Here is a 23,751-nt window from a genome sequence, read left to right as displayed (position 1 = left end):
GAAATATTCTGTGCGGCTAAAAATCTGTAAATATTATTATTGCGACCAAAGAGGTCATTTTGCATTGTGAGTTCATTCATACAAATCTCCATACAATTTAAGCAGCTACAAAAATGCTACACAGTAAAAAAATCATGGTAATATTACGTCTGGGAAGAGGTACATCTTTTATGTCAGGAAAAATGTGTAATTTTACTTCTGAAAATGTGTAATTTTACAACTTTTCTGGTTTAATGTCACTTTTTCAGTCTAAATTGAGGTACAATTACTTCATAAAAGAGGTAATGTTCTACCTTCCAAAATTACAGCTTCCAAATTTACACATTTTTTTACTGCTTATCTAAGTACTCCAAAATCGGTATTTTGAAAACAGTTTCTGGGTTCTTCTCTAAGGAATGCAAAACAAAATTACTAAGCAACATTTTAATTTTTCATTTAAAACACTTAGAAAATTGATTGTAAATAACTCAGAATACAAAACGCTTATTAATGACTTATAAATCAAATAAAGACTTTTAAATCTTTTTACGACTATTGAACTTGTTTAATTACAGAACGGTACAAAACGTAAAAGTCTTACACAGTAAAAAAATCATAGTAATATTACCTCTGAGAATGGGTACAGTCATTCTTTGGATTATTTGGACAATTTTCCTCTAGCAGAAGGTTAAATAAGTGCAGAGCAGAAGTGATGGTACATTTGACGTGAAAATAAAGTTTGAACACCTTAAATCTGATTTTAAAAAGAAAAACTATGACTATCATAGTCACTCCGGAATTCAAACTAAGAATTGTTTTGTTTTAAGAATTGTTTTGTTTTTTTTTCAGTCTTAATTGAGGCAAAATTACACCTTAAAAGAGGTGATATTTATCCTTCCAAAATTAATCATCCAAAGATATACAATTTTTTACTGTGTATCTAGTAAGTATTCCAAATCCGGTACATTGAAAACAGTTGTTGGCTTCTTCTCTAAGAAATGCCTTTTGAAATCACCTGAAAATTTTAATTTTCTTTCTAAATGAGGTAGCGAAACAAAATTACGGACCAAAATTTTAATATTCATTGAAAACACTTATAAAATTGATTGTAAATAACTCAGAATACAAAATGATTATTTATGCATTCATTTTAAATCAAATAAATTTGAAAAAAAAACCTGATTTTGAGTATTTTTTCGAAAATACGTAGTTTTGTGAAAATTTTAAGTATTTTCAAAAAAAAGTGTGAAAAAATATATAAAAAATCCCGATCATTTGATACCCATATTGATAAAAAAAACTGAAATTTTGAGTACTTTTTTAAAATACGTAGTTTTGTGAAAATTTTGAGTCTTTAAAAAAAATTATTACAGGGGGGCTTGACTGTACATCTTTTTGGTAAAAAAAGTGTAATTTTACCACATTACACATGTCACCAGCGATGGAATAATCATCATCAAAAGAAAATTGTTGGATGTTCATCAAGAGAAAAAAATCCGAAGGGAGCATGGCTCTCCTCTCTTGCGCACGAAAGATCAGTAAAAAGAATCTAAAAAAATCATCATCTTGATTATTCGACGGAAAATCTTTTTCACTACTACACTTGCAAGTGTAACGTCAAACGAACAAAAATGACCTGCCATATTTTGTAGATGGGCAATGTGTGTATACAAAGTGAATTTTTTTTTTTTTTGAGTGGTGCTGACAAGGAAATTCGCAAAAAAAACATCAGCAGATTGATTTTCTTGAAGAATTTCGGGAGCGATTTTCTTTTGCGTGATTTGCCACATCTCTCTTTCGCGGGTGAAGAAAGTTCGCAAGCGAAATTGATATTTTCGCGATTATTCCTTCCCTGAATGTCACTTTTTCAGTCTTAATGGAGGTAAAATTACAACATTTAACCTTCCAAATTTATAAAAAAATTACTGCGCAGGATTTTTTTCTTAAATTTAAACTGGAGATTACAAAAATTAAGTAGCCAATTAACTCGGGGTATCGAGTGCCAACATCAAAGGATAAATAAAACCGTTCAGAAAGGGCTAGGGGGATGAAAATGGCATCTAGTTAAAATTATTCAGTCTAACATTTATGCTAACTTTGTTAATGAAAAATAGGTTTAAAAATTTTCAAACAAAATTAGTTCCAATAAAAACATTGTTTAGTGATTATCCATTGAAAACCAAAAACACTCTTAGAAAAGCTGGGTTAGTAAACGACACTGTACCCCTACCATGGCCCGGCACGTGTCCCGACAATCCTTGGATCTCTAAAACAGAACCATCATGTTCCGGAGTTGGAAGGAAAAGGATGGCCAACAGGCCCATGGGCAAATTGCAATGTTTTTGGACACGGGTGGGAGGGGGAAAATAGAGAGAGAGAAAGAAAGAAAAAAAAGGCAGAAACATGAGACAAATGTGCAATTACACCCACGACGGTGGAGTTGCGGGATGGGGTTTGGAAAAGTTATGGCCTGGCCTGGCGCCAGACGGAATGCTCTTTACACAATGGACATTAGGATGTAACAAAAATGACTTTTTGGCGGGCATTCAAGGGTTTGTTCCGGTGGGCATACTAAGCCCAAATCCAAAATATGAGCTTGATTGGACGTAACAGGAGCTGGCGCTCCGCCCTTCAATTTTAAATGGGATTTAACCCGTAAAAAAAGATTTTTTCAAAAATGACACTTTTTGAGGCATTTTGGCCACCAATGCGTTTACCAAAAACATCACTGGCGTGTTGGCCAGATCCTTGCGCATCTTTTGGTATATATAACATTGACATTTGGAGCACCCTGGAGCTCGGTACAGGCCTTCAAAGTTTGGCATTTTTTCGAAAAATCGGCCCCGGCAAAATCAAATGGTGTCTAGGGCGTCGCGAGGCGCGACGCATATCATTTTTGCCGGGACCGATTTTTCGAAAAAATGCCAAACTTTGAAGGCCTGTACTGAGCTCCAAGGTGCTCCAAATGTCAATGTTATATATACCAAAAGATGCGCAAGGATCTGGCCAACACGCCAGTGATGTTTTTGGTAAACGCATTGGTGGCCAAAATGCCTCAAAAAGTGTCATTTTTGAAAAAATCTTTTTTTACGGGTTAAATCCCATTTAAAATTGAAGAGCGGAGCGCCAGCTCCTGTTACGTCCAATCAAGCTCATATTTTGGATTTGGGCTTAGTATGCCCACCGGAACAAACCCTTGAATGCCCGCCAAAAAGTCATTTTTGTTACACTCTAATGGACATACAGGGAAGGGTGGGAAAAACTTTTCTAATAATGAAATGTTGTGACAGGCTACCACCACCGCGACAACCAGACAGTCCTGATAAGGGAAAAAGTTTTAAAGGTGCCGTTAACCGGCCAGTACTCACCTCTCTAATGGTTAGTGTGTGTGACATCATTTGTACGTTGACTTGGGATTGACTCGTTGGTAAATTATCGCTAGAACGTGATCTTACCATCTGCTTCGAACCACTAAGGACAGACTTACTCTTTAGTACCATTTCAGTCTTTAGAAAAATCCTAGATATGTAGGTTGAACTGAAAATTTGAAAAAGGCGAAATTAGTTCAAATTAGCTCCTTATGTGGCAACCCTCAGCCGAAAATACCTAAGTGCTCTTATACTAAACGCCGTCCGCAGCAGCTTCGCGGGCGACACCGGGATGTTTTTGCAGAACTTGGGCAGCGCGTTGTCGATGTCGTTCTTGATCGTGTCCGCGTCCCAGTCGCTGTTGGTGGCGGTGGCGTGCTTGTGGAACAGAATGAGGACCGCCAGCGACACCCGGTACAGCACCTTGATGCCCTCGTGGAAGAAGCAGTCCATGACGCGCACCAGGTGGGGAAAGGGCAGCCCGCCCAGGATCCACCAGCACCAGTCCATGAAGATGCGCTCGGACTTTTGGCCCGGGCATAATCTCGTTAAATACAGCACGGCGGATTTCTGCGCGTAGATGAAAGAACGAAAAATGAGGACCGCTGTCAAGCAAGAGTCAAACTTCAACCCGACGAAGCTCTGCCGAGCTGGATTAATATGACGAGTGCTGTTTTATTATCGTGTTAATATATTATTATACAAAGCATGTTTGTGGGGATATTTGTGGAATCTATGTAATGAAAGGGTGAATTAGGTTCAGAAGCGTAGTAGGAGGTTATAATCGGTGAAGGAGGAATAATGGATAGGAATGTAATTGGGTAGATATAGGAAAGGGATATTTTGTTTATTTTGGTTTTTATGTTGTTGAGAATTAGTTATTGTGATGTTTTGGATTTGTGGGGTAATGGATGTGGGGGAGACATAAGGAGATTGAATAGGTATAGTGTTTTTTGATATTGTTGTGAAAAGGAGTGGTAATGGGAGGGAGGAGAGGGAGTTTGGGATGGGGAGTTGTATAGTTAGGTGGGAATGTAATAGGGAGGGGGGAGGGGTGGGTGTGGTAGTGGGAGTTGGGGTTTGGTGTTGAAGAATTGATTTTAGGGAGGTAAGGAGTTTTTTTTTGAGGGATTTTAATTTTTTTATTTTTTTGAAGTATTGGATGGAGGATAGGAAATATTTGTATGATGGGAATTAGGGGAGTAGATTGTGGGGGTGAATAATGTTATTGTAATTTTGGTTAGTTGAAGGGAGATGAAATATTGGTATTGGTTTGAGGGTGGAGAGAGAGGGTGGTAGAGAGTTTTGGGGTTTGATTATGTGTTTTGGGGGGTTAGGGTTTTTTGATGTGGGATTTTTGAGTAGAGTTTTTGGGTGATTAATTTTTTTTTAGTAAAGGTGTAAAAAGGGAGTGGTGGGGATAAGTAAAGTTATATAAAACACATATAGGGATAATGAATAGTAAAAATAGTTGAATTGTCGCACACGCAAGACACATATACGAAGCTTGAAGTGGTTTGCCATTGCGATGACGATGGCGACGTGCAATTGTCTCGACTGTGACATCAACTTGTTTTGCACACACACATATTGCGGAGAACGCTATGGTAGAATGGGTTTTGTTTATTGGTAACCTTTTGTGAGGGTAGGAAGATTAAGGTGCCCATTATTTAAGCTTATTTTGGGTCTTGTGAATGGAGCTGTATGTTGACCATATTGAGAAAGGATTATAGAAAAGAAGATGGGTTGCATTACATAAAAACAACAACAATATGCAAGGAATGAGTAGTTGAATAAAGATTGTACCAAATCAGAATCGTTAAAAATTAGTAAAACTAAGACCAATTACACTAAAAAATCATTGTTTTTTTAATGTTTCTGCTTTGAAAGGACACCTTGAATTTTAAAATATTTACGACATCCTTAATTCGCATTTAAAAATTTGAATTTGCAAACTTATGAACTATTCTCAACAAAACTTTTGTTTAATGGCTAAAACTTTTTTTTAGAGCTTCTTCTTTACATGCTTCTTTAAATGATTTTTTTCTTCATTTTTCTCACATTGTCTAGTCTATGCAAATCTCCACACAATTTTGGCAGCTGTCAATACACAAATGGTATGAAAATATTTTAAAATCTGTATCTCGGGAAGCGATATTCTAATCAATTTGGTGTCTTCAGCAAAGTTTTAGTTTATGATGGACAATACCAAAAATCAGTCATTAAAAAAATATAGCCGTTGATTAGATAATTAAATTAATGTTTAAACGAAAAAACAACATTCCCCAAAAACCTGTTTTATATGTTCCATAAGAAGAACTTAAGATAGATTTAGAATCATAAAAAATTTGCTAGTATTGGTCTGTCTTTTGAAGAATTCCTGATGATTATTATCTGGGTGTTGAGTAGTGGTTCGCAAAACGGCCTCAATTTTGAACTGTCAAAGTGGAACCAATTTACTGTTCGCCAAAGGTAGAGAGTATTGTTATCGATCATTAAATATTGTTTTTTTTTGCAAGAATAAAAAATGTGTAGATTTTGGAACCTAAAATTGAAGGCGAGATCGAAGTCAACTCGGTTGTATCCATCCAGAAGCAATCTTTATTGTATGATTCCGTTTGAAAATCTACTGGTTCAGTGCAAATCTTCTCTGTTTGTAGAATTAGCGATGTTTTTTCACTGGACCAGGAAGAGCTGCAGGATTCCAAAATCAGCCAGGGAATTTATCTGCGACTTCGCAGAATGACATTCTCGCCGTAAAAAAGAAAAATCTCTTCTAACCGATCGAAACTTAAAAACACGCACAATTTTCCAGAAAAAAATGACAAAAACTAGACAAAATAAAACACATTATACTGATTATAAAACAGCTCATTTACCAGTAAGAAAAAGTCATGCTTTTGCTTGAACAAGCCTACTTTCTAAATGTAAACAAAGTAGGATCATTCGAAAATCACGTTACGCATTCTCTCTATCCATCCCCCAGATTATTATATTTTCAAATGGTCTCAAAAGGGCGTCAATTAAATTTAAAACTAGTAGTTTATGCAACAAGTTGCAAAAAGAGGTTTTTTTCAGCACGAGTTGTACATTTATCCAACGAGGTTCACTGAGTTGGATAAATACGAAGAGTGCTGAAAAAATCAAGTTTTGCAACGAGTTCCATACAACATTTTTTGCAATTCCAAAAAAACACACACTGAGTGAAATTTTTAGTCAAATTTTCATGTATTTTGTCAATAAATCGTTTAAATCAAAAAAAAAAATGTTGAAAAGTATTACTTTTCAAAACAAGTGCTGAAAAATTCAACTTTTCAGCACCCATTTGAGTGCTGAAAAGTAGAACTTTTCAGCATTTATTTTGGAAAGTGTTGCTATTCGATTCTGTTATTTTTGGTACAGAAAAGTAGGCTGTTTCGTCGTTCAAGAATGACAGGATGAGTGAGTAGTTTCACGACGGAATTGCAAAAAAGTGCGTTATAAGTTTTGCGATAAAACGTACTGTTTTCAATTTGTAGCCATTTGAGGGTTATTTTTTTCATTTTTTGATATAAACAGTAAAAAAACATGGTAATATTACATCTATGAAGGTACATGTTTTATGTCAGAAAAAAGTGTAATTTTACCTCTAAATTTTTTTCAGTCTAAATTGAGGTAAAATTACATCATAAAAGAGGTAATATTCAACCTTCCAAAATCACACCTTCCAAATTTAATTTTTTTTTTACTGTGTATTGTCCATTTCTAAAACCAAAAAATCGAATAGTTGAGAAAATTCGCTGCAATTATTTTTTTTAAACTTTGAACACCGGACAAATAGTTGTCAAGAAAGTGCATCGCAAAAACTAAAAATTATATTTTGATTTTTTTTATGTGTTTTCCAATAATCCCTGATTTTTCAAATGACTAAGTTAAAGGTTGAAACAATGAAATCTAGTTGTAAATTTTCTATTTTTAAAATAAAAATGATTTTAACATTTCAAAATCAAGCATATTTTAAAAGAGCTAAAGAAAATTTATTGATCATTTTGAAATGATATGGTTGATTTTGAACAACTGAAACAAATCAATTTGAAAGATACGATATTTTCACAGAAATTTCACTTTTTATCATTGCAAATCAAACCATTAGTTGCCGAGATATCGTCAGTAGAAAAACAGTGAGAAAATTCAATTTTTTTAATTCATTGGAATGCTGATTTATACTAGTAACAAGTTATGCTTCTAGTCTTCTAAAAGTTGTCTAAAGTTTTTTTTTTCATAAGCTATGTATGTATGCCGAGTGAAATACCCTAGCGAAAGCGTTACCGCCTCGTAAGCGGTAGATCCGGGTTCAAATCCCAGCTCGGACCAACACAACTGGTGATCTTTTCCCTTCTGGATTCGCTGCTTAGTAAAGGGAAGGTAGTGTATCGTCACAAACTGGACCTTATCAACGACACCTTAGGAAGGCGACCTATGGAAACATTAACCTTAACATGTTAACATAAGTTGAATTAAAAACTGCCACTGAATCCGCTTTGTAAATGCCGGCCCCGATACTTTTCAAAAGTGTTCCCCTCAGGAGCTGGAAAAAAAATACATTTTTATGTTTACAAAACTATTGACCTCTGTCAGTTTCCAGCTGTCTGCCGCACCCTTTTAGGCCCCCAACAGGGTGCGAGCCCTGTTTTTCAGCTTTGTCAGACTTTTTTCGGAGTTATTGGAGGTTACTGTCGGAAGGAGGTTGAAAAAAAAGTGTGGATAAAACAAAATTATAAAAAAGGGTCTTTTAGAATTTCTTTTTTAAATAAAAAACTTAAATAAAAAATGTGTGTTGACAGTAAATAAACTTTTTTTTTAATAATAATTATCCTCTTCATATTTCGTTGAACAGCCTGCTGAGAGTAGCGCGATTCAGAAAAAAGAAACTTTTATGAAGACAACAACATCAGAAAATCATCTCTCTCTCTCTCTCTCTCTCTCTCTCTCTCTCTCTCTCTCTCTCTCTTCTTACATTCTCTTCTCTCTCTTTACTTTTCACTCTTATTCTTTTCAAATGTTCAGATGTTTTAATTTCAGTGATTCCTAATTCAATAAAATGTATTTCAAACCTGATTCAGTTTTTGTGTTTTGTAGAATTTCATTTAACAGTCTAAATTTCTGCGATTTGAAAGTTGATTTGAGCTCATCGATAAATGTCCCACTTGCAAATTAACACCGAACTTTTTACTTAATATAACTTCATTCTTTACGTAAAACCACAACTAACTTCTCGTCATCGTCCTAAACTTTGCAAAAAAAGCTACCGACTGGCAACACATAATCCGTGCAGAACCTAATTTGCACGTTCATCCGATGAAAGCAAAAAAAGCAGCAGCAGCCCTCGAAGATGATTTATCACTTTTTGGCATTAATGCTGGGAAATGTCCAATTTTAGCAGAGCTCGCACATTTGTAACTGGGATGGGAAATAACACAGTTTGTAAGGTTGATTCACCTTATAGTAGTAAATAGTTTGCAAAAAATACATGATTTCTAAGATTTTTTTTAAATTACAAACATTAAAGCATCGAAAATCGCAAAAAAAAAATAGTCAGCTGTCATGCAAATTCTCTCAACTCATTCGCGCAGTCGAATGTGAGCTATTGCTTGTTTCTGGGAGGAAGGGTGGTCAAAAAAACAAATAAAATATAAACACACCCCGAAAAAAAAGTTCTATTTTTACCGGTGGTCCGGCAGCAGCAGCTGAAATGGTGGTGCGTTTTAAGTAAAAACACCACCACCAAGTACCATCCATCCCCATCAAGAGAGGGAAAAACGAGTGGTTCGATGTAGTAAAAAAAAGCTGTTATTTCAGAGTGTTTTTCTTTTTGCTGATGTCTGCACCAAGTTTGGCCAATTTTGCAAGCCATCTGGTTGAAAAATTCCATCCACAACACGGGGAGTCCCGGCTGGTTTCGCATCGGTGGAGATATTTTCATTCTCCGTAATGCTGAAGCTTTCCTGGGGCGTGTGTAACGTAGATAGGGAAATATTTGCCAAACAAATAGGAAAATAACGCTGCACTTGCCGTGATATTGTGTACAGAGGAGGAAAGAATGCAAGAGAATTACGAACCGTGAACTACACAATTTGCAGTCACTGCCGCGCACTGGTAAAGCTATTTCAGGATGTAAACATTGACGTCACGAGATACTACTAAAATAGAAACTTTATCATATGAGAAGAACGATAAGAAAACCAAATAAACTGAACAAACTAAGGTAGAATCACATTTGTAGACGGTGTGGAAATTTGCAATTATATTTATTGGCAGGAAATTTACAAAAATTCTGTTCTATTGATTGGAGTATGTTCAGGGAGCTCAAATCTATCATACCTTGAAGAAACTCAAGCGTTTGCTAACATTAATTTCAAAAATGTCAAGTAATAATGTTTAATGCATTTTGAAAATAACTAACCATTTTAAAAATTAGCCTTCCTTTCAAATGCTTTCCAAACGTACATTGTTTGTCATTGTTGCTTAAATAAACCGTTTCGTTCTTCCACTGAAACAAATTAAAATTGACCACGCCACTGAAAACATTTTTTGTGCTACAGCAAACTGTCTACCTGGCAAAACGTATAATTACGAGAGCAAACCAAATGCAAATAAATCACCCTCAAATAAACGCAAACGAGCGTCAACAACCCGAAACTGAAACGATGTTTTTCGTGTTTTTTTCGTTAAAAGCACGAACCACAAAACGAAATAGTAGCTTAATTGAAAGATGATAAAAGAACGATGCAGGAAAAAAATGTAATTAAAATCAGAACCCCCCAAAATCTGAAGCAAACAATAAATCAACCCAAAAAAATCGCGCACACCAAAATACATCCCGAGGCTAATGAAACAAAAACAAAAAAACTTTGAGCAGGTCAACTGTTGCTCCCGCACTGTCTGGGCCAGTCGCCATGTTTTTGCGTCCCTACATGTCAATCAACGCGCCAGATAAGGTCACCGATGCCGGCAGTAGGCAGTCGTGCAGCTATCAGGAATGTTGTTGTTTTGCATTTCGTCGTCCAAGCGGATTGGGCCGGGCACGCGGAACATATTTTAGTAATGTTGATGTTTTTGAACTGGATTTGGCTAGATTTTGCGATTGAGCCATTAAGAAGGAAAATACGTTTCCAGATAGTGGGGGGTTGTTTTGGGGGTTGGAGATAATGTCTAAATTGTAATGGTGCTGAGTTATGAGGTATAGTCGAAAAATGGCATTTATGATTAGGAGATTTATGAAAATTTCTTATCTCCCTGAAATTAAACGCGTTTTTACGAACATTAAAACAGGTAATTTTTAAAATTTATCAAGTTAACAAAAGCAAATATTTAATTTATTGAATGTTATAAAAGTAAAATTTCAAAATCGGGTATAGAAAAATATTAATTTTCGATACAAGTACTGTAATGTTAAAACATTTAAGCACTCAAATGGATGTTCAAATAGTAGTTTATGCAACAAGTAGTAAAAAGAGGATTTTTTCAGCACGAGTCGTTCATTTATCCAACGAGGTTCACCGAGTTGGATAAATACGAAGAGTGCTGAAAAAATCAAGTTTTGTAACGAGTTCCATAAAACATTTTTTGCAATTCCAAAAAAAAACACACACTGAGTGAAATTTTATGTCAAATTTTCATGTATTTTGTCAATAAATAGTTTAAATCAAAAAAAAATTTTGAAAAGTGTAACTTTTCAAAACAAGTGCTGAAAAGTTCAACTTTTCAGCACCCATTTGAGTGCTGAAAAATAGAACTTTTCAGCATTTATTTTGAAAAGTGTTTCTATTCGATTCTGTTATTTTTGGCACAGAAAAGTAGGCTATTTCGTCGTTCAAGAATGACAGGAAAAGTAAATAGTTTCACGACGGAATTGCAAAAAATACTTTTCAGTATTGTTGTTTTCAACGATGAAGTTTCATAATGGAATTGCAAAGATTGATGATTGTTATATCAAGCCAAATATTTAGAAAAAAAAAACAGATTTCATCAGGGTAGCAACTTGCAAGGTAAAAGTATTTAAGATCTGACAAGGCGCCGATATATATTTTTTTAAATCTGGCAAGTAAAAATGCACCATGGACGGAAAACGGAAAAGTTGAAGGTAACATTTTTTTTAAAAGTGATTTTTTCAAATTACACTCAAACCCCGATGGTTTGACACCAACTGTCAAACGAACGGGGTCACGTTTTAGTTTGACACCCATTTTACACGGCGTTCACACACACTACCAAACGTTTGTTTTGATAGTGTGCGTGAGCACCCTGTAAAATGTGACAGTTCGTCACTTTTTAGTTTGACTTTGACCAACCAACGGGGTACAAACTAAAAAAGTGTCAAACGAAAAAGTGACCAACTACCGGGGGTTGGGTGTAAATCCATTCCTTTTTTTCGATAAATTAAATTGCAAAAAGTACCTATATATAAAATATAAGTATATTCAAAAACATAACTTAATCTTACGAAATGTTGTGACTGTTTATTTTGATAAAAAGTTAATTTCAAATCAGCTGAAAATCAAAAATCTACCAAAATCAACATAAAACTGGTTTTAGGTATTTATCATTACAGCATTCAGCATTTATCACTGGTGTAGAGCATTTATTGTTTATCTGTACTCTGTCAGGCACTTGAAAATCTGGCAAACTGACAACCCTGAAATTCACTCACAAATCTAGGTTTTTTCCAGGTTTTGAATAAATTGCTTTGAAAAAACTTTTGTTAAGAAGCGGTACATAAATCAAAAGATATAAAAAATATTAGCCTTTAAATTTTCATTTAATGAACTACTGGCAAAATTTGTAAACAAGATATCTGGAGTTTTTTTAAAAGGTCCAATAAACCAAATTTCCAGTTTTTGCTTTTTGGGTGTTTTTGAAACCGCCTTGAGTCAGGGGTATTAAAAACACCCAAAAAGCAAAAACTGAAAATTTGGTTTATTGGACCTATAAAAAAAAGTACCAGATATTTGTTATCATCAAGTTAGGGTTATTTATTAGTATTAATTTATTTTTTGTGACCTGACAAACAACACCACACATTTTTTGGTCATTTAACATTTGTTTGTATCAAATTCAAGACTTGTATGTTTTCAAAGCTTTATTTGAATTTACTCAAATGTTAATAATGTTCCAATAGCAAACTTTTCAAACATATAAACCGTAAATCTGAATTTAATTTCAAATGCATTTTGTTGTATTGATATTTTTGCATTGAGGCATTGAAGCAGTTTATGAATATTTTGATTTTTTTTTCCGAAATTTTGGTGTACAGTGCCGCAAAGAGTTAGGTATTCGCAAAAAAAAAACATTTAAAGGGTGTACACGAAGGAAGTCCTTGTCTTTTTATTCCAAAATTGTCAAACTTTCGGACCAATCCTGCAATAACGGGATTGTAAAATTATCAAAAACTTTGTTGTAAATTACTTTGTGAACGGTACTTTAGGGGATGAATAAAAAAACATTTCGACAGTACCCGTAGTTTTGAAGATACTAAAATGTCTGTAAAAAAAACGGGCGCAAAGTTCTGGTTAATGTGCACCGTTAAAAACTAAACAAAAAATAATACATCTGTCTTAGTGTGTACGGCATTGTGTAACACTTGCAAATGTTGAAACTATGGAAAAAAACACAAGAAACCCCTCAATTTGGCTAGTCTAGTTATATAAACTTTAAAAACTATTTGCATCGGCCTAAGGCTCTGGGCAAGGTTAAGGAGGGTTGGAAGCCAGAAAAAAAACAAATTTCAAGGTTATTTTAAAAAATTTCGATCAAAAAGTGTCACAAAATGATAATATATTATTATTCTTATTATTACCGCCAAATATCAATGAACCTATGATTTTTTTAAAGGTGTAATGTCTTTTTCCGATCTGTGGCCTCGAAAAATAAAATAAAATATTAAAAATACGATTATTTAAGTAAAACAATATATTTGAAATTGTTTACAATCAACTGCACTAGTTTTTTCAATGTAATTTAAATTTTCAGAAAATATAACATGAAATAAAATTGCCTTATTTTGAAAAAATAATGACATCAGGCATTTTTTACAAAAGTTTGAATTTACCAGCCATTCAATAACGTTGGGCAACCTTGATATGCATATGCATGCTATAAATAAGTTGTAGTTGGCAACAAAAATAATTTGTTCAATGCGATTTTGTTTTCAAGATATACCAATCTTAATTAAAAAATGAAAAACATTCATGAAATGGTATCCTGTAAGTAATTTTAATGCAAACTATTCCATTACAGTTTGATCGAAACAAAAGTAACCCTGCAAAAAAAAGACAATTATGTTTAATATACAAGAAAAATATATGTTCCTATAAAATATTAAGAACAAGTTTAAAAAATGTAAGAAATGTCGTCCATTATAGAGATTCAAAAATAATTAATTTACTCGATAAATTATGTTCCAAATAAGTTCAAAAACATTTCAAAAATTCAATAAAATATTAAGAGTGAGAAATTCGTATTGAAAATTCGAATCGAATCTAAATGCAATCAGTTGAATTGCTGAAGCAACAAAAAAGTGAAATTTTATTTCCTTTCATTCGATAAAGAATTGAATACCAGCAAGATAGTACCGATATTTTCTTTTCTTTTTTTTTTTTTTTTTTTTTTTTTTTTTTTTTGGGAGAAAAATATTTATCCACCCCAAGAAGATCGATCGTAGCAATCGGGGTGTGCGGACGCGAAAACTTTTCGCTGTCACAGTTTTTCTCGGGCTCCAATAATTTTTCATGAAAGATTCTGAAAATTACTTGGAAAGTTAATTTTTTCAAACGAGTGTTCGGCGGAAAAATGGGATAATTTAGATGGATCGCGGTGGTGGTGGTTGTGCTGGAGGAGGACGGTTCAATGGAGAACGTGGCCTGTTCCGGATTGGTTGCGGAACTTGCATGGAACTCGGTAGGTGTCGAACCTTTCCCGAAGACCAGAATGGTGCTCGGTCCCCGTCAAGGTCAACATCCCGCTAACGAAAGCGTGAAAAATCCTACAAAAGGTGGACGGAGCGGATTACGAGTGGGTGGTGGCAAGTGGGAACAGGCCTCTTTGAGCGGGTACCCGCCCTCGTTTGACGAAGACGAAGACGATTGAAGAGAAGCTGGTTTTGAACAATTTGTTCACTGGTGAGCTCGTTCTTTTTATAAAACAACCATTCTTTCATTTATTCTGACATACACACACATCATTCAAGACTACGCCGGTAGGGCGTTCCCAAGGAGCAGCCGTAGCTGACTGGTTACGGAGTTCGTTATGCGAATGGTCCTGGGTTCGATTCCCATCTGCTTCAAACGAGAAAGTATAGGAAATATAAATCTTGAAACCCTGAACATGAACGAAAAATCAGAGTCGCTCGAGTTGAGGTTCGATTCCCCGTTCTTTGGATTGTTAAGCAAAAATGCTAACCACTCGGCCATCGCGACTGGAATTAGGAATACTGTTATTATCAACTATATACGCGCTGGGTCCTTGTGCATTTGACAAGGGTTCGGAAGTTCTAAATAACGTTTGAACCCGATTGATGCAAACGTTCTTCAGGGCGGGGCTTGTCGATTCAAGCTGAGGTACCTCGCGCTCGGCTAGCCAGCGTAGAAATGGGTCACCGAAGCTCGGCAGAGCTAACACCTTCCTAATGCCTATGCGAGTTATTTGCATGTATAGAATGTAGATCAAAAAATACATGGAAACAACTCAATTTGTAAGAAGCGACCGCGTGGTCCCGTTTGGTTGGTTGCACACACACACACACACACACACAAAAATATTTATCCACCCCAAATAATCTGATTTGTATATTGGCAAGATAATATTTACATTTATTGCCTCGAGGCACGTTTATGGGATTTTGGGCGAGCATTATCACTACAAGGGCACTAAACCGGCTTATCTGTTTCCAAGACTTTACTCCTCGTAAGAAACCTTTTTCTGAGATTAATCGAATCGATTTCCGAGTACCGAGCGTCTTCACTGAAATTTTTTTGATAAACACCGGGTGTCTCCATCGTTTTGAAGCTATATATTTTCTTCCATGTCGGCAACGATTGGAAACCTTCCAAGGAATGTCTTTATTTGAAGATTGACGCGAACGGGATTTCACATGTAAATTTTTTGGCGAGGTGGAAAATTTTCCGTCGAAGGTAATTTGTTATTTTCTGCAGTTTGTCACACGACATTTATACAACGTGCGATAAATATTGTGAACATCGCTCATCTGCGAAATATGTTGTTTCTTTTTTGGCAAAGATTTTCAACATTATTAAGTGACAGTGAGCTATTTCAGTTTCTCAGAAAACGAATAACATCCCCAAACCCCCCAAAATTAATTCAATCGTCGCTCTAACTTTCAAGTCCCTCCAATCAACAAGTGACCACCCAGTAGATTAAACCCAAAGTATTCCAAAAGTAAGCTAATCCCGGTCCACCGCCCAACACATCAGCCTAGCAGCTGCTCATCGCCATAAAACCATTAAAATCCTCTTTCCTCCGAGGATACACACGAAGTCCATTCTTGGGATAAAAATAAGAAGCAGAATCGCCGCCCCGTCGACGCCCAAGTGGGAAATGTAATTTGCAAATTGTTCAGCCTCCGGAACGTCCCCACTTTCGAACTTCTTGGAGGCAATGAGCCCTCCGTGCCGTTTTCACGGAAGTCTCGGGAGGAAATGAAATTCATGATTAAATTTGTTTTGGGTTCTTCGCGAAAGATTGTTGGGCTTCAGCGGACAATATTTTAGCTTGTTTAGGAGCATTTCTTTCATGCTAAAAGTGAGAAATTTCGTAGCTGATTTCCACTTAAACATTCAACAGATGATTCAACATTCATTACAACAAAAACAAGTGAAATCGTCGTAGTCGAAATGAAATGCCACAAAAGCCCGCAAGCCGTGCAGAATGGGAGCTTTCACGCAAATTACGTTCTCTGGTCGTCCTATCTGGCGAAGACGGGACTCGGCTTGGCACATTTCTTCTCGTAACTTGGGAAATAGCTCCCTTGGGGGACATTTGGAAAGAGTCGCAGATTGTGGATGGTGGTTTTTGCAGGGTATGAAATGCAAACAGAAGAGGGTTAGAAGGAAAGATATCATAAACATATGTACCAGAAGAGACATTTTATAAACCTTCATATCAGAACTGTTTAAAGAGGGGCTTGGCGATTGTCTAATGTTCATTTTTCTTTTGTCGAAAATGATAAAATCGCAGGCATAATGTCATGAACTACTCCTGTAAGCCAAAATTAAATTTTTCCTTCAGCAATAGCTAACTCGGAACTCGAGTCGGAATTGAAACTAAACAATAAACAGCAACTTATCAATTTCCATTCCATTTGTATACTTTGAGTAACACAGATTAAATAGTATACAGAGCCTCTGAACCTTTCCCAACTTCCAACACCTCCATGGAAGCTCCAGAAATGCAACTGCGCAATGCCGGACAACGCCAGACGGATTCCGGTTTACGGCGGATTGCCTGCTTCACACCACTATGAAAAACCTCATTTTGGTTGCGTTGTCCAGTTCTCCAGCAAATTCGGTCAAATCGTACAGCACCCCCCAAGCAGAGTGTCGTCTTGGGACAAATTCGCTTTTTTTACGAAATATAAAATCATGAATCCGAAAAAATCAGGAAAAGTGAAAGGGTTTCGATTTGGCCGTCAACCCCGCAAATCTGCCGTTTCCAGACACCTCGGACGTCCAACTGTAGCTCCTGACGGATCGATCACATGCAACCACACCGGGCGATGTAATTTACGACCGACTGCTCATTGGCGGTGTAAACACTGCCAAACAGGAGGAACGCGGGCTAGTATGGTTCTAAGCCATCGATTGTGTACACAATCGTACCCGAGCAAAAGCAGAGCATTCCGGGCAGGTTGTTTAATAAATAATAAATTTGCGAAAAAAACGAGCCGAGCTTATCAACCTGGACGACGTCCGAGGTGGAGCTGCAGTTTGTAGACTTGCTCGAAGTGTTTATATTGGATTGTCTGGTTTGAACTGGTTCCGCACTATTATTGAATCGACATTTACGGGGTGTACATATTTACCATATCCATTTCAGTCGAGGTTAAAAATGGAAACTTTCCATTCAGCGACTCACTCCCACACAGATCACAGAGCGGATTCGATTTTGCGTATCGAAAACAAGATTATCCTGTAGCCTTAATCTGAGTACATCTTACGACAAGGATTCATGAATAAAAGAACCGTAACCCACAGAGGATTGAACCCTCGAAGGTAACAGATTGAAAGCAAGAACACCTTCTGCTTTCATCTTTTGAAACGTTGGTGGTGGGACGAACGTGGGAGTAATCAATTCAGGGGGCGCGTTTTATTGACTGAAAGCTTAACATTTTGAGTTTATTCCTTTAAAAAAAAATGTGAAAAAACAAGACGCTTTTATAGAAGGGAAAAGTTTTAAAATATTTGTTTGTTATTTAAATGATTTTTTTTAATTTAAAAAAATAACAATTTTTGACAATCTTTTGAGAGTTTTGTTCTTTGTTCAAGAAGAAATTTTGAGCAACCTTTCTTCTACTTAAAATACTACCTTTCTTGTTTTATGTTTTTCTTTATATTTTTTTTTGTATTTTGATATGCATGATATGGGGCAAAAGGCGCCAGCTTTGAGTTTTTCAAGTAAAATTGAGATTTATCGAAAAAGATACATTTTCCCAAAAACTTGAGTTATTAATTTTATCCTCAAAGGTGAGTGAGTTTTTTAAACCTTTAAAAAAAATTTGAAAGCCTTTAAATTTTCTGAGAATTTTTGTTTTTCATTCCAATTCAAAACACCTTAAAAGTTGTCTTAATTTTCTCCTAACTAAAAGAAATAAAAGTTTTTAATAATATTTGCCCGATAGATTTAAGTCTAGACCAGGGGTGCCCAACTTTTTGGCCCTGCGGGCCAGATCAGATTTTTCTGAAGCAATGGCGGGGTGGTACTAATGTTTGGTTAAAATTGTTTCATAAACACACCAAATTTTTAAAAAAAATCTTCAATTGAAGTTTATTTGAAAAATATATTTTTTGCTAATTTCTTGACTTATTTCGAGACTGCAGAACAAAAAGCTTTTTCCTAAAATTTATTACTGAAATACTTATTTAACAACTACATAATTTTTTGTTTACTCATTTATTTGAAAATCATTTTTAATCAAGTTCCACAGAAAAGAAAAACTTAAATTTTAAGTTAACGCATTCAAAACTATATTAAATATTATAGCCATTCTGTACAAAAATCCAAGTTCTTTTTCGTAGATCATCAGTTTAATAATTGATTCTGTGCAATTACGACAATTACGTGCAATTTGAAATTGATAAATAATAAGAAGTAAAATAATTGAGTGGTCATCTCCTACCAAAAAAAGAGTGAAAAATCCGTCGAGATATTCAAGTTTTAATTTTGCATCTTTTTTACCTTAAATGGCTGTAACTTTTGACCCTTTAGTCCAAATTGACATGCCAAAAACATAAAAATGTTCGTTTGCCCCAAATAACACTTTTCTCTAAAACTTAACCTTGAATTTCCACGTTCAAAAACACTGATTTTTGAAGGTATGCTCAGATGCTTCCTATAAATTTGGTCGTAGAAGGCGTAGATTACGAGATAAAATTTTGGTGTCTTCGACAAAGTTGCTTGAAAAGGCAAGCCCAATTCTTTTTTTGAGGAAGAAAAAATCTCAAAAATATTCTTAAAAAGTTAATTTTTTAAAATCACCCTAATCGTGAACCACCCTAATTTTCAACCTAATCAAAAGTTACCCCTTTTCATTTGCAACAAGTTTTGTCAAGTCCACTTAACATTGCGATCTGGACCACTTGCCCAGTGGTGCCACAAAATTTTCTTTATATTTTTCAAAGGTTTTTTTCCACCTGAACAATTTTGTCCATATTCCGGAAATGGATTTTATTTGCATTATTTTTATTTGGTTCCATCTTTTTGATGGTCTTCCCTATGACCAAAGAGGCCATTTTGTGTCATTGGTTCACCCCTAAAAGTCTCCATATAATTTTGTCCATGCAAAAAATGTGACGTAAATATTCGAAAATCTGTATATTTTGAAGACATTTTCTGATCAATTTGATGTCTTTGGCAAAGTCGGAGGAATATTCAAAAATATGGTAAACGGAATTTTTAACGCCGATTTTTTTTTTGTTGTTGTGAAAATTCACCTTACCAATACCCGTATATTCAATATCTCATAACTCCGCAACTTTTGAGCCATAAAAAAGTAAGTTGAGTTTGCTCAAATTTGACACTGAGTTCTAAAATAGGTCAAGAAATAATATTAAGCTTGTGGGGCGAAGTTTTGAAAAAAGCTCCTAGTTTTGACACCCAAATAGCCTTTTGTTTCACTAAAAAATTGCTGTTTTTAATTTTTTTAAGGTGCCGATGAGCAATTTTGAAAAATTGGCCCTTTTGAAATGTTACTCTAGATTTATTTATTTTTCGAAGCGATCAGAATATTCAGAAAAGTGTTAAAATCGATACATTTAGGGGAATTCTATCCAATTTGATGCGCCTCACTTTTCAAACAAATAATTTTGCCAAAAAAATGACGTAAGTTGCTCGATAAAATACATGCTGTTTTCATATCAAAGTTCATGTTGATTTAAAATAAATGTCCATGTTTGTTTGTTTTGCGATGTATTTTTTCATCGTTCCAGCGGTTTTTTTTTAAATTTTGTGCAGAACTTTTGGATTAAGGTTCGCTCTACAGTCTCAAATCACAATCTTTAAAACAAAAAGTTAAAAATTCATGTTTTTGGAGTCTAGGCTTTTTTAATCAAAATAGCTCACAAAATGTTTGGGATATGATTATCCGTGCCCTAACCTTTTCATCTTCCATTAAAAAAAGTATTTAGACATTCATCTTTTGGGACCCGATTGCTTTCACGAATCGTTGGCGGGTTGCAAAAAGGTTGCCGATACCCAGCCGAGAAAGCGTTCAAAAAGAAAGTGATTGAAGTTGGTTTCAAATTAATGGACAATAAATTTCGGGTTGGTTTGGGTGGGGGAATGTTCTCCTCCAAGGTCAACCCGCTGATTGAGATCAAGTATTTTGTTTAAGAGATTCCACTTGAAAATTGATCCAACCACAATTTGATGAGCAACACGTGCCAGTTTTGCATATTTTAAACTATATCACGACACAATGTGACTGGCCGAGTGTCGTCGCAATCTTAATTCAAACAACGAACACACATTCACACACGGCACGATGCAGCACCGACCTCCCCAAAAGGCATAGTCCAAGCGGTTTATAAATATTGAAGCGGGAATAAATGGTAATTATAGGCGTTCGAGTTCAGCGCGGGCAATTAAATGCTAAAAAAAGGCAAACGCGATACGGATTCCCCTTGTTTTGCGGAGCGCGCGCGCGACTGTCGTTAAATAATTTAACTCCTCTCTCCAATAGGCAAATAAATTTCAAGATTCAATTTGAACCCCCTCCGATGCTATTCAGTGGTTTGTGCGGTCGTGGGGCTGGAAAATTCTAATATTTTCCACCGTCTTGTGTTTATTTTCCCTTCGGCGAATTAGACAAGCCCGGGCGGTAAGGTAAATATTATACATTCGGAGCTTGGATTTCGTTCCGTGTCGGTGAGGTTATTTCGGCGAATTTCGCATCGCAGCGCAAGTTGAAACAACAAACAGACCGAAATTTTCTTGCTTTCCGATGTTTGACTTAAAGTACGTTTCGCAGGGGAGGTCACACAGTACAACTTGAAACTTACCGGACATGAAGTGCAGCAGCATCGCCGTGATCGGGTACAGCGTCGGACTGTAGGTGATGTCCGGGCAGGCGTACCCGAGGACACTGACAACGCGGTCCGCCACCGCCCGGCCCTTCCGCGTCAGGTGGTACGGCAGACAGTGCGTGGAGTCGACGAACGGGGGCAGCATGATCGGCTTCTCCGGCAGCTCGGTCGTGCCGAAGACCTGTGCGGGAGGGGAAAATCGAATGTAAGAAATTGAACTGAAATTTTGAAAGTGCACTCTTTACCTGGTTCACCATGTCCCAGTAGAACCCGTCCAGCATGTTCTTCCCAACGTGGTGCTGGCTGCACAGGGCCGGCCATAGCTGCGATCGGATCGGCGAGTTGGTGGGCCACGAGTTTTCCCTTAGCACTAGTTTGGCTTCACGTTTCTTGCCCTGCTGTATGAGTGATTGCACATCCTGAAATGTCTTTAGGTTGGGTTTCTTTCCTGAAAAGTGGAGAAGAAAATGAAAAGAAACAATTATTAGAAAATTTGCTTCATCACCATGAGTTGGCATGTCCTGAAAATATCCTGCAAAATGTTGACTCAATCATGTTTAGAGTAATTTCCATCGATTATGGCCAATACCCAATTAAACGTCCGTCAATCAATCATGGCGCAAACAACACTGTTGCGTGCACCGGAGTGCAATAGCCCACGTGAATAATTGATTTGCCAACAAAACGAACCGTTGATAAAGGGGTGACGCCATCGATGATGTTGACCTCCCCCAAGGGGGCGGTGCCCTCTGCGTCAACATTGTTGAGCAACGACGTCACAGGGGAAAACTATTGCTGCGAAACGGGGACACCTACGTCAATGCTGGCGGTCTGTCTGCCGCTTCACGTGCAGTGTGTGGGAGGATCCCTCTGGTGAAATACATTGTGAACGACAATGGGTAACAGTTTTCCCGGTAATGATGGCGATTCAAGCGTTGCAAAAGCTTTCAAAGGATTATGGCATTATAGGATAATAATTGATTGCGCAGTGTGGTGATTAAAGCAATTCAAACTCACTGCAGCGTGAATATGAATAGAGGTTTCCATTTGAAATTGTCGATATTATGCTGTTATCAGCATGAAATCGAATTTTCATGTGCATTTTGATATAAAAAAACCGTTTGCAAAAAAAAATTACTAAGGAAATGGAATTCCATATAAATGTTTTTTGCAGATGTTTTTTAATCCTGTTTTCCTCAAATGAAGATCTATCGAAAATGTATCTATTAACCCTCTATTGCCCAAATTTTTATTGGTCATTTTGAGCAACTTTTGTTCTACGAAAAACTTTCCTTCTCTTGTTTTATGTTTATCTTGTTTCATTTTTAGTATTTTTATTTGCAGTTATCTTGTTAAGTCTATGTTTGTTTTTGGTATTGCCAAGAGGGTGACGAGCGGGAATTCCCGGGAAATCGACCATTTTTGGACATCTCGATTCCCGGGAAATTTGGACGAGACTCCCGGGAAATTTTAAAATTATGAATATCGAAGCAATATTATATTAACTCATCAGAAAAAAACATTTGAAAAATTCTGAATTATTTAGAACATTAGTTTTCAAAATTTCGATGCTCAAGTTTAAATAACCCAATGCATCCCTTTATATTCTTTTATTCAGAAAGTGTAAATTTTAACTTATCAAACACCTATAAATACTTATAAATTCACCTAAATATACTGTTATTATTACTGTTATTGTTTCTATTTATTATTTCTAAGAGGGAAAAGACTTTTCGAAATAAGTATAATTTCCATATCCTCTCTCGAGCATTGGGTACTAAAGCCATTTGTCAATTTTTATGCACATTAATAAAAAACACAATTAAAAACCATTTCTGATCACTTTTTTTTTTCATTTTAATGCAAACAAATTATTGACAAGACAACATTTTTTCGATGGATCAACTATGGTTCCCTTGGAACGAGCTGTCAAGTAGGGCCTTTTCTGTCATGAAGGGTTGCGAAGTTAATTTTTGAAAATTTTAAAAATTGAACTAAAAATCTATTTTCATTCCTTTGAGGTCGTTCAAAAGCTTTATCGTTGTGAACAATAATATCACAAATTTAAGCTTAATTTTAGGACTAAATTCTAAGTAAGTTAATTTTGCTGTATCAAGGTAATTTTCTTTATCGATGACAATAAGTCATTTTGTGTTTCCAATTAATCTCTTTTAACACTGGAACGCCCAACGCATGCCCAACTTACACGGACGCCCAAGCCTCCCAAAAAAAAAGCTTCAACTCGATGGTTTTCGGGAATTTTTCAACCAATCGGGACGATGTTTCCAGTGATTTGTAAGAATGTCTAGATGATCCTAAAATTTTACAGTTCCACCTTTTTTCAAAACGACTGCCTCCGCGGATTTTTTGACGATCATTTTTACACGCAAAAAAAAGTTGGAACGATGTTTTTGATCGCAGAAATTACAGATTTGATCAAATTAAGTTCTGCAAAGTTCTAGAATCATCTAGAAATCCTAACAAATCACTGGAAAGAAGAATCATTTTGATTGGTTGAGTTATGCCTGAGAACCATTGAGTTGAAATTACCGTTCCAACTTTTTTTTGGAGCCTTGGGCGTTGGAATGTTAAATCATATTAAAAAAAAACTC

At 35.9% G+C, this 23,751-nt stretch overlaps 1 protein-coding gene across 1 annotated transcript in view; it reads right to left on the bottom strand.

Annotated features, from left to right (window-relative positions):
* The window catches only part of LOC120425342 (GTPase-activating protein skywalker), a 38,182-nt gene that overhangs the window by 9,305 nt on the left and 5,126 nt on the right, over window positions 1-23,751 (bottom strand). The window contains exons 2-6 of the mRNA XM_039589835.2: window positions 21,385-21,587; window positions 20,991-21,320; window positions 3,586-3,917; window positions 3,348-3,516; window positions 2,204-2,245 (exon numbers count right to left, since the gene is read on the bottom strand). Of these exons, the coding sequence (XP_039445769.1) occupies window positions 2,204-2,245; window positions 3,348-3,516; window positions 3,586-3,917; window positions 20,991-21,320; window positions 21,385-21,587 (1,076 nt within the window). The remainder of the gene's footprint in view (window positions 1-2,203; window positions 2,246-3,347; window positions 3,517-3,585; window positions 3,918-20,990; window positions 21,321-21,384; window positions 21,588-23,751) is intronic.

This window comes from Culex pipiens, chromosome 2 (assembly GCF_016801865.2).
Source record: "Culex pipiens pallens isolate TS chromosome 2, TS_CPP_V2, whole genome shotgun sequence".
Taxonomy (NCBI): Eukaryota; Metazoa; Arthropoda; class Insecta; order Diptera; family Culicidae; genus Culex; species Culex pipiens.
The sequence above is the reverse complement of the archived record's forward strand: the minus strand, read 5'-3'. Positions and strand labels throughout refer to the sequence as shown.